Raw genomic sequence first — 12,391 nt, 5'->3', positions numbered from 1 at the left:
CAATTTCATAAATATACTTCGATTAAAATCTTGGGATCCGCTAATATACTTAAACATCTAGTTATGATTTGAACATTTTTTTTAAATCTTGGGATCCGCTGATATACTTTAAACATCTAGTTATGATTTGAACATTTTTTTTGTTGAACTGTTTATATTTGCATAGCAGTTTCATAGCTTGGTGTCACCCAGCAAGAGCACAAGCAATGGCTCTTTAAAACTAAATTGTTTCGCCTTATATAGGAATGACGATTGTATCTGAAGTTTCTGATTGTATATGACAATTCGAGATTACAATTGTATTTTACAATTATATTTGACAATTTGACGCTATCAAAAATGATCTTTCCATTAAATTATCTCTTTTTCAGCCAAAATCATATTGGTAAATATCATTCTTTTAAGCCATGTGCGAATAAAAAAACTATTAAATGTCATGACTCCCTGTATGGAATTAAAGGAAGACCAAAGCTAAGGTTTTTCAAGAGTTTGTGCTTTGTTTCCGAGGATAGTATTACATGTGCCGAATAGATTATTGTATATAGGGGGTGATACATACAAGAAAATTACAGTATTGTCAAAAATTTATATGTTTTACTTGATTCCTTTACTGCTTGTACTCTTACACTCTTAGGCTTCAACATTATAAGTTAAAAAGCGTACTTATTTGTTCTGAAAGAAATTGGACAAAAAGTTGGCGCAGCACTTTTATATTTTATCACGAGGGTTAAATGGCTTAGCTTTGCATGGGTGTCCATAGGCAGCAATAAAAAAGAATATTATCAGGGTTAATTTTTAAATGTAATATATTTAACTTTGGTTCGCTGGTTTAGGCCAGTGGTTCTTAAGGTTTTTTCTACCGCGACGCCTTTGGCAATTGTCATGTGCCTTACGCGCTTCTTAGATATTACACAATTATCGACTAAAATAAATTCGGTGTTTTTCGATTACTTATCAATCAGACAACATGAAAATATAAAATTTTATACTGAGGTATTTTCCATTAAAAATACCTTTATAAGCCATTTTTTTCATTTTTCGATTCTGGATAGTTTTTAGCCAGCAAACAATACTGAAACCAAGTGAGAATGTGTTATTTCTTTGTTTATTTATCTTTGTACCTAGCTACATTCTTGTTCAATTATTATATGCTGTAAAAAAGTCACCATATTCATAAATTCCCCATATTATGAAACTTATTAAAAACATATCAGTAATAATTGCTATTATCTCTCCTATTTTGCTGGTTTAATGTGACAAACACCAGGTATTGCATGAAAGAAGATGCTTACTTACTATATTGCCAAACCTACATAATTTGTTTAATTTACCAAATAAATATTTATGCAATTCTTCAAAGTTTTTGTATGCTGTAAAAAATTGAATTGAAGACTACACAAGTGGTTCTCAACCGGGGTGCCGCTGCACTCTAGGGTGCCATTTTTAATGCCCATGGATGCAAAGAGGTATTTCAAATTGCTTAGGATTTCAATTTTTGCTCTATTGGTAAGCTTCTTCATACAATTTTTAAGCCACCACTAAAGTACCAAATATTAAAAAAAGGGTTTTTAACCTTGTTGCACAGTAAATGTGCTGTTTGAATCTCTTATTGTAATGTTACAGTTAACCATTCAGAAAAAATACGGGCAAGGGTGCTGCGAGCTATTCATGATTTCACTAGGGTGCCAAGCCAAACAGGTTGGCAACCACTGGACTACACACTCACCTAATATCTTCTTCAACATCTTTGCAGTAAGGTTTTATAAACCAACGTCCGATTCGAACAAAGTTTTCAGTTAGAAGGCATCTGCGATAATTTAAATTTAGGTTAAAGGTTTAAACTATTTTACATTGAAATAACATATTACTTACATTTGATTTACATCTACTGTACATAAACACACAACTAAACTTAAAGTTCAATGTTACATTATGAATTCATGATAGGTTAAAGCAGAGGTTCTTGAACTGTGGGTAGAACATACTAAAGGGTCGTTTTTGAAGAGCGAATAATTATTCAAACAAATGTGATTCATTCAGTGCAACACCAAAAAGGCTGGATCAGTCAGTTTTGAGATATATGGTTAAAACAGAAAGCGCATCTGACAGGGTAACAAATAGATCATCTACTATATAAACAGGAAATTTTGTTGGCCGGTCAACCACACATGATCGCTGGTCGGTCACTGACATAAAAAAAGAGAGAGAGACAGAGCAATATCGTTCAAACGATGTTACGTTGGAGCCGGTTGGGTTAGCGCCTATTTACTTAACCATCCCGAGAATGATCTGGCGCCGCAAATACGTAACTGTTAGGGCCTGACGATCTCCTTCGCTAAATCACAATTGTGTTGCCACTACAATTTTAAATGTGTATTTCGACGACCTATTATAAACACAATACGGACATTTCCTTTCGGTTACATGTGAAATTGCCACAAGTAATATTTAAATCATTGGGTATGAAGTGAGATATGAGCACACTGACATGTTATGGGTCAATATAATTTAATTAACAGGGAACAGTTGATGGCCATCCAAGAACGATTTAATAAAATAAAATAAAAATATAAATGTTTTAAACTTAAGACTTTTAGGTTTAACACTAGAATTACCGGTGCGGTCATTTTGACCGTTTTTGATTTTCAATTGTTTATATTTCCGCTTAGGTAACTGTATATTCTAAGTCTAGGTCACCTTTTGATATGTTTTTAGTTTATTAGAATAACCACAGGATGAGATAAGAATCGATTTACCTTAAATTACCGCCAACGGTCACTTTGACCGTAAAGCAAATTCTAATTCCTCCATGAATTATATCGCCTTAAACGATAGGTATTTGTGTCGCTATTATTTTTAAACAACCATGGAACAATTGCTAAAGTAGCTGGTAACAGCTAGTCACATGTTTGACTCAACAATTTTTATTTGACTCAACAATTCTTATCCAAATTCTATGGTTGACGCAGAAAGCGAAAGTAATTCCAAACTAATGTTGACCGTCGACAAAATAAAATGCAAAAATGTGTTGTGGTTGCTGTAGATTAGATTCCGGATAGTGTATAACTTGTGTGAAACTTGAATGTAGATTGCGCTAAGCACTGCTAATTTTTTGGTTCTTGTATACCTTGGATAGCTATTTGTGGTCCATGTGACAAGCAGCATAATAAAAATGCCTGTTTGATATTTTTAACCCAATTAAAAACTTATTGTTTTACAATCAATTTTAATATTCATGTTAGCTGTAAAGAAAACATACAAAAAAAAATTCTCCTTGCGCAGCTAAAAACCAGGTTGAAAGCAAACAATGCATCAATTCGTAGAGAAGTATATTTCAGAACATGATATTATAATGGAGCCTACAGCGTATTAATCTAACACTTACAAAGGTTAAGGTTGCTCAATAGTAAAGGGAACTTATAGAATGAAATAAATCTAAATTTTTATGACTTTTTTTGACTTTTTTTCCCTTTATTATACAAACGGTCATTTTGACGCAAAGTTTATCAACCAAGCCAAAGCTTAAAAAATAACTGTCTGTAAATATTTTCTATCGCAATTATGTTTAGATACGAATTGAAACCATTGAGGATGCCCTTGGAAAATTTTGTTTTGTTTGTGGCACGAAGCCACCTGAGGTGAAACGTCCTTCAAGCACAGAAAAACCAGGCAGACCGTGGCTACTAAAAGCTAAAATGAAAATTTACAGATGGCATGCTAACAAATTTGGCGAGTGTTATTTCATCCAGGCGAGTACTGATTGATAGCCGCTCGCCCGCCTAGCGAGTGTAAATTTTTGCTTGGTTACAACCCTGTACACCATAATATCCGGTGGTGAAAGATCAACAGCTTGATGGCTGCATACATTTTTAACCACACAAAATCGGGCATTGCACGAATGCACATAATATATCACGCTTATTGCAAAAAAAAGTCTTACTAGTAAAACGATGGTTATCTGGATTTGGGGTTCACAATTATCTTAAAAAATGTCATGAGAACCTCAGTTTTAATTTTTGAAGGATGGAATGACGTGTAAGAAAATGTTGCCCAATAAATTGTTTTTTAAGTCTTTTGAGCCACGCAACATGTATTTAAACAAACAACACAACACGTTAATTTAGGTTTTTAGTGAGATATCTAAACCTGTTTGGATGAATGCAAAATTGATATTCAGCCTATTAAAATTCTATTATTACACAACAAGCCTTATTATTACATAACAATAAATTAGGCAAATTAAAAAACAAGTGGCAAACTGGTGATAGTGGATAATTTTTTTTATAATATAAAAGCTACCAAGTTCAAACCAATGGTTTTGAATAGTTAATTGATAAGTTTATTGCGAAGGACCTGACTATGACACTAATGTTTCACGTAACACTGATAAAAAATCACTGGCCTAATAAGGGTAAACATCATTTAAGACAGTGGTTCAAGTTGTTTGCGTGCAACATAATTTAGGTTTTGTGAACAACCTAGCGACATAAATCATGGAAAACTAGAATTCAATGGTTCCTCCTTTAACCTGCCCAACCCCTACGTTAATCTGCAAGTTTTGATTAAAGTTACATGAGAACTATGGTCTTTGTGATTGATAAATATTATAGACCACAAAGAATATCTCCGGCAAAATTCTGGGGGATTCAGTGTCAAACCAATACCCTTTAGGTTAGACAATGGGTTAATGTTTTAAAATACATTTGTGCAGAGCCCTTTAAATAGCTTTGTCAAACTTCAGGTGTCTTATTGAACTCAACCACTGATGTTAGTGTTAATTAATTCTTGACAATATTTTAAAATGGTTGAATGGTGTTACAATCAGGAATTTTAGATGTAACTAAACTTATATTGTATCCGAACTGGAACGGATCGATAAGCAACGCTTGTGGCATCAAGCTTCGGCTCCCCAATACTTCTTCAAACATTGGTTGACAAAATGCTATCACCTGCAGATTTGGAGTCGACGACTAATGTATAAATCATTTTTGGCATAAGCTGGCAGTTAAGAGATGCCACTGACCTTATGCTCAAAATCTGCATCTTCCTACAACATACTGCTTGCAAATGTCCTTTCATACAAAAATTACACCTGGAGTTATTAAAGATGTACAGGCTTGCTGCACCTATGACAACGGTTCCTTTCGCGAATCCTGGAAATCGGAATTCCATGGTTTCTTGTGGCTTTTGAGCTTGTTTACCGAATGATCCATTTCTGCCCTGAAAACAGTTTCTTAGGCGCCCGAGCAGCATCTTCTGTCTCTGTGGCAATCTGTATAGCTCGCGAAAACGAAAGTTCGTTACTCTTCAAATTGAATACAGCCTTTAGGACAGCCTCATTGTCGACAAAACAGATGAAACATGTCCGTAATGCTTAGTCCAAAGGGTCGGTAATAAATGGAAAGTAGCAGGTATTAGTGTCTTGACGAATACGTGCTGCAAGTTCCTGGATAGATTCTCCCAGCTTACGCTTTCTATCGCTCCAAAATGTAAAACGTTCTCTTACAACGAAATGCTTGGAGTCGTACTGCTCATCCATGAAAGCTTTAATCTCGCCCAGCAGCTTTAGGTCATTGTCCTGTTTGGGTGGAGAACTCTGCGATGCCAAGTTGGCCAGAAACTTGTAAACAGTACCGTTCTAATTCATCAGAAAAACTTGTGCTTGTCTCATCTCGGGAACTACATGAGCCTTGACAAAAGTGTAGAGGCTAGACAAATAAACAGTCTTGACAAGGCTCCACTGTAGAATCGAACGCGCGTGGCCTAGGGCACGCTGTTACGGGGTGAAGAAGAACTTTCATCTGAGGATGTCTTATTCAGTAGCATTATTTTAACTTTAAATGTTCTTAATGACGTCTTTCTTGAACTTGCTTTTGCATAAATTCGAAAAACTTTTCCATCGTCAGAATTGAAGAAGATTTCCAATAGCGTGGAGTCAAACAATGAAAGAAAAAATATCCTTGTCACCAATGGTGTATTCTTGATCAGAGCAATGAAGTAAAAGTCAATGAAAAGAAACCAACCACGTTTTAAATAGCACAGAACACAATTAACATAGCAGCACAATAGCGCTGTAATCAATTAGCAATCAGCACAAGAATGACTACAGTACATGCCTGCCTCAAAATTCGTAATACTTAACAGCCTGCATTAAATAATTGTAACCACAAAATTCAACACCCAGTTTTGTGTTTCCATATTGGATAATAAATCAACTTGTTTAATTTTTCAACTTAGCTTAATTAATGTAAGTTTGTGAAAATCTTTTAACTGACTGGAGTTTAAAAAGCTCCTTGTATCTGATTATTCAAAATCACATTTATTAGGCTTGTGCAAGATTTAAAATTCAGTAACATGAAAAACTGCCAAAACTCTAAATTTATTAGGATTAAATTTGGTGTCCCTGATCAGATGGACATTTAGGAATGTGCGTAATATGTATTGTATAGATTGCAATTTAACAAAAAACACAAAGTTAATCTTCTTGTGGGCTCACCTACAACTTAAGATGGACTCAAACTCGAGTCCACTGAATAGGCTGCTTTACACTTTCACACTGCTTTACACTTTCAGTAAATAAAAATTTCATAACATGTCACATATGTTATTTTTTGCATTTTGCTGTGAAAAAAATGTAGCCTACATTTATATTGCACCTACCGACAGACAAATCTCTACAGATAACAATGAGGGCTTATCCATATTATACTTGTTCAAACTTTTTTGAGAAATAGTTATATCAATTTTGGCTCTAGAGTAAACAAAATTATTCTATAATTGGAAACCATACACACAGAGGCGTAGCGTGGGGGGGTATTTAGGAGTCTTGACACCCCCCTTTGAAATCTCACTAAACAATGATCACAAAAATAAAACCGTAATTGCTGCGCTGTTACATCGCAAACATTGCACCTGGCATTGAAAAACACGTCGGCCGCCTAAACAGGTTTGTGCTTATCGCCGTTAATCCCCGCTCGTTATCGTTGTTTCATTTGGCATTTCGCCTGTCACCGACTCAAGTAATCTGAAACAGGCCTTTTAACGCATATGTATTTTATTGGTAAACGAACAGACTTCTCAACGACGTAGAGAAAACAGGCGTGTAAACTACATTTACGTGCAATAATTGCCTGTACGCCGTTAAATTTTCCGGACATATTGGCGGCGCCGTCGTAACCTTGACCACGCATATTGTCTGAATTTAAATCCCACCTGTTTAAGCTGTCTAAGCTTCCCACCTGTTTAAGCTGTCTAGCGAAAGTTGCTCGATGTCAGAAACATCGCTAGTTTCGTCGGCTAAAACGCTAAAATAAACAAACTTCTTGACTTGTGCAATTATTTTTTGACGAATGACATCGCCGACAATATCAATAATTTCATTCTGGATTTGTGGACTGTAATACATGGCAGCCCTATTGGATTGAGCCAAATAATCTGTGACTGAAGTGTCTCCTGCCGAAGCCGAAATCTTAAAAGTGCGCAAAAATTGCCTTCGTTTTCTGCAGTTCGAAAGTTTGCAGGAGCAGTTAGCTGACCAGAATCGCGATGTCCGCGAAGGGGAATGTCGCAGAATATTATACTCTCTACCACAGAGACAAGAAAGTTATTTTTTAGAGGAAGCAATCGTTGTTGATATCTATCCATTTTTTCCAAAACGTCTCCCCTCTCTAAGACCTGAATAAATGACTCCGCTTTTACGGTTGTTGTTTTATGATATTCGAGCGACGCGTGATCTTTCAACAACGTAGTCCCTTTTACATATTCTGCCGCACTCCGTAGTGGAGTTTTGACGAGCTGCTTTAGGGATGAACCTCCTGCCTTTTCCGGTGCAAACAAAACGCAATGTTTGCAAAATGCACCTTGCACTACATCGCTGTAAACAAGCCAAGGATGCGCTTTAAGCCATGATGCATGGAAGGACACATAACAGATTTTGTTGTTTTTCATTCTTTCTAGTCTTGGGAATAAGTAAGTTTCGTCTGGCATACACAGATTTAACAAAAGTTGACACTCCTTGTGTCAAAATACGATGTGATTTTTCTTACTTTTTGCTTCTTTCTTTCTGGAGATGTCATATTTTTGGATAAAATTCGTGCTTTCACTGAAAAACTTTCAAAAACACTGTCCACTAGAACAATATTGCTATCGCTTCACTAACATTTAACTCCTTTCGAATCCACGCTGTGCAATCGATTTATTTTTTATTAATGACCTAGATACTTCTGCCTCCCTTCACGATGAATCGTTTAAATAACATTTCCCGCTGAGGAGATATATTATTAAAACGTCGTCGAACTATAGCTTCCTGCTTAACTGATAATAAATGGCCATCTTACTTGTTTGTGTTTTTTCTTGCACAGTTTCAGCGGAATAATTTACTAATTATACAGAGTTCAAAAAGGGCGATTTTGAAGCCACGTTTCATACAATCGGCGAAACTAAACTACAAATATCACCAGATTTGTTGATAAGCAGCATTAATTTTGCTGACAACGAAGTGCAACAGTTTGTGATTGACACGTCACAGAGCCTGTTCTGACACCACAATCTAATAGTTTTAGCGCACAATTGAAATCACGTGCCAATCGGACGTGAATGAGTCAACGGAGTGTTGTACTTTTCTAACGTCAAATAGACAAATTTAAAGAGCCGTAAGCTTCTAATAATCGCCGTTTTTAGCGTCTAGAATACACAAAACGTAAAATTTTTCGGGCTACGCCCGTACCCGCTATGGGTGTTCATACGACGCACGTGTTCGCTTTTGTTGGACGTTAAGTGTTTCTGCTTATTTTTTATGACGTCATTATTCATTACAGTCAGACGGAAAATAGAGGAATTCCCTAAGTTGAAATTGCGGGACACCCCCCTTTGAAATGGTCACGCTATGCGCCTGCATACACAAGTGTTAACCCTTGTTGGAAAATATATTAAATTAAATAAAACATATATATTGTGTAAAATGAATGTAATTATGCAATACAGCGAAAAACAAAGTTAAATAATTATTAGAAAACACTTTAAAAATTACCTTTCAATAAGATTGTGAATCGCTTTGAAAAGTAAAGAGCGGCATTCATAAGAAAGTCCCTCATCCCAACATCCACTTGCCTCATCTGTATTAACAAGCAGTAATAAGATTACAAATAGCCAAACTGTATGTGTTACAAGCTACCTGTGCATAATAAATCTTGAATAAGTTGCTCCAGTGGATGGCTGTGGGGGAGTGGGGCAATGGTTTTAAGAATTTCGGTATTTTGCACAGCAATGAGTAACATGCCTTTGTACATTAGTGCCCCATTTTTTTATTTAACAAACTTTGTTTTAATGCTTTATGCTATTGAAAAAAGGTTGTTGTTATAAAAAAACGTTAAGGAAAACAAGGCTATAATCAGGGTGATGGGAAAATATAAAAATACATTTAATTCAATCCAACATTTCCCAAAAGTTCAGTCTACAGACCCTTTTAATTTCCTAAACTTTTCGCAACAATTGGGATTATCAAAATGCTTTTAATTGTCTGCATTTCGGTATGCACTTGTTGTGACAAAAATTTAGGCGATACCTTTGAATATCAAAAATGGTGTATTGGTATAATCTACATCAGGGGCGTGCAACCTGCGGCCCGCGGAACCAAAATATGTGGCCCGCGGCGTGCTTTGGTTTTTGGCCCGCACCACTAAACATTTAGGTAACTGTTAAAATATTGAAACTTCCTGATTGTTCCTTAGTCTAGGTCGCCTTATATAGCATGTACATTTTTGGTTTATTAGAATTAGAATATGAGCGTGACCTGCTAACAAAATGTGTTTTGGATGCTGTTGCTGAAAGTGTACAACTTTGTGTGAAAGTGAATTGCACTGAGCGCTGCAATTTTTTTGTTTTTGAAATGCTTTCGAAAAGCTACTTATGGCCATATAAAGAAAGCATACTAAAAATGTCCGTTTGGTCTTTTTCGCTCATTTAAAATGTTTTTATTTTATATTTAATTTCAATGTTCATGTGAGTTGTAAAAAAAGAAACAAATTTATCTGCGCAGCGCAGCTAAAAATTAGTTTTTTACCGCGAACATCTCAATCTAAATAAGTTTTCACAGCTGAGAAAATTCGTAGCTTTTAAGGTGGCATTGTTCGGTTCAACGTACCTGTGTGAGCAATTTTTTTTGTGGTAGTCACTAACACAGTGGTAGCCCAACTGTGGACCACGAGTTATTTTTGAATAGCTTGGTGTTATCATGTACCGTAGTTGTTAGCCGCATGATAGCCGTACATTCATTGCACTTTATTTTAACAATTGGTGTGGCATATAATGTTTTAAATTGGGTCAGCTTAAAAAGACCCATGTGCCAAATGTGGTTTTGTGAGCCTATAAAACTATATTTTTTACCAACTTTAATTCTATGCAAACGCAAATTTTTCGCGCTATGCGCGTATATTCTTTTTTAATATTTCACCTAAAAACCAAATATCCCCCTAAAACCTCCACTGTTTTGTTAGTGGTTTTACGTAATGGACCTTTAAGTAGCTCTGAAAAGACTACTTTGGGCCACAACAAAAAGTTTGCCGACCACTGCACTAACAGGTAGACGACGAGATATGCAAGTGGCTCGTGGTCTAATCAGAATACACATATTTGGCCCGGTAGTATAAAAGGTTGCACGCCCCTGATCTACATGACTAATATATATGTATATATTTATACATGCATATATATATATCATTGGCGTATCCAGGAGAGAAGGGGGGGTCAACCCCCTCCCACTCTTTTTTTGTAAGTGACATTATCATTTTTTGTTCCTTTTGTCAGGGTTTAACTCACTGTCAATGTTACGTGCTTAATTAGCACTACAAAATTATCACCGGTTGCTAATTACGCCGACTGTAAATTCTAACATTCATTATTAATTTTGCGCCTTTGTTCTTAAATGTAGGGCTAGGAATTAGGTTTTCGCATTTCGGGACATGTATATTAACGTAATATTTTTTGCGCGCTCTGGTGTTCGCCATTAATTGGACTCTAGACATGTTTTTTCCTGTCTTTAAACAATTTTGCAAATCTCACAATCATTTATCGCTTGTTTTCCGGCGCGGTTTAACTTCTCACGAAAAGGTCCGCCCAATGTTATCATTCCACGAAACGGCCGCCCTGTAAGGCGGGCCTGGGGTTTCCGGGAGCGCGTCGGTTCCCGTGAAAAGGAGTTTTGTTTTAGCGTATATTACGAGCGGCTGACCGCATACAGCTCAATAGACGTCTAAGTAATTGTGTGTGTCTAAGTGTCATTATTGTTTGTGGTGTGGTAATATTCTACTCTTGCAACCAATACATCTGTACATTGGGTTTTCTTGTTGTGGTCTTTAATATAAGTTCTCTTTGGTAGGTTATTTAATGCCCGGAAATAAGAACTCACAGCGACTTTACAGGAGGCCTAGGTAATTTTCTAGAATTACTAGTAAAGTCGTAACAGTCAAACCGGCAATGTTTTTAATGTAATTAGGTCAAGAGTCTTAAAGGTAATGCGAAACCAAAAACAAACGTAAAATGCCGTTTTTTGTTTCGTATTTGGTCGGCCGTAAACGCAGGATATTTTTTCTCTTTCGCCTTCCATTATTAGTTCAGGTTGACTAATCAGCAAGTGTCTGTTTCGACAATTAACAACAATAGATCAAGTACTCTTCGTTCTTTTCTCGCTAAAAATGTTTACTGGCCGGAATATTACAACGATTCAAGATCGTGGGGCGGATTTAAAATTTTGATTTGAATTGACATGTTACTACTGATCAAAGACAACCCTAAAAAGTATTTTCCAAAGTATTAAAAAGAGCTTTAAAAATGGGGTTTTCATTTAAAAATTTTTAAAACTTATACAAAATTATCAACCGATAAACTTATCCCTTAATAAACTATTAATGATCTATTTTGGGATCCCCAAAAAATGTGCCTCTGGCCGTATGAAATCAACCGGCTAGCCCGATTGATATTCGGGTCATAGATTAGTGAATTTGCTGACGTTCTTCGCTGTCCGCGCTAAACCGATGTTGGTGTAAGACGTGCTTGTATTTTAGCTGACTGGGCACACTGCTCAGGCAGATGTTAGGCTAATCGTGACATAATTCTAGCGGGGAAAAATGATTTTTGTTTAGTATTGCAGGTGGCGAGAGACGTGCTTGTAATTTACGGTAGTCCCGTACCCAAAATCAATCACACATATTTCAAGGTCTTGGATTAGTTTTTCAACCGAAGCTAACAATTGCACACTAAGCGGCTTCGCAATTGGCACCTGGCAGGATTGTCGATGGCCTACTGTTCGCTTTTGAGTCTAATAATTGGCTTTTGCTGGACGTTAATAGACTGTTCTGATTAGTTTTTCTTATTATTTATAATGTTAATACAATCA

The 12,391-nt window shown here is 36.1% G+C and overlaps 1 protein-coding gene across 3 annotated transcripts in view; it reads right to left on the bottom strand.

The window, feature by feature from the left end:
* Nucleotides 1-12,391, bottom strand: part of LOC146168113 (mediator of RNA polymerase II transcription subunit 13-like) — a 65,605-nt gene that overhangs the window by 38,863 nt on the left and 14,351 nt on the right. For all 3 annotated transcript variants that reach the window (XM_083388725.1, XM_083388727.1, XM_083388726.1), the window contains 2 exons: nt 9,029-9,113; nt 1,727-1,807 (listed from right to left, as the gene is read on the bottom strand). In XM_083388725.1, the coding sequence (XP_083244851.1) occupies nt 1,727-1,807; nt 9,029-9,113 (166 nt within the window). The remainder of the gene's footprint in view (nt 1-1,726; nt 1,808-9,028; nt 9,114-12,391) is intronic.

The sequence above is a fragment of the Ascidiella aspersa genome, chromosome 1 (assembly GCF_963924565.1).
Source record: "Ascidiella aspersa chromosome 1, kaAscAspe10.2, whole genome shotgun sequence".
Lineage (NCBI taxonomy): Eukaryota > Metazoa > Chordata > Ascidiacea > Phlebobranchia > Ascidiidae > Ascidiella > Ascidiella aspersa.
This window is presented reverse-complemented; position numbering and strand designations above follow the sequence as displayed.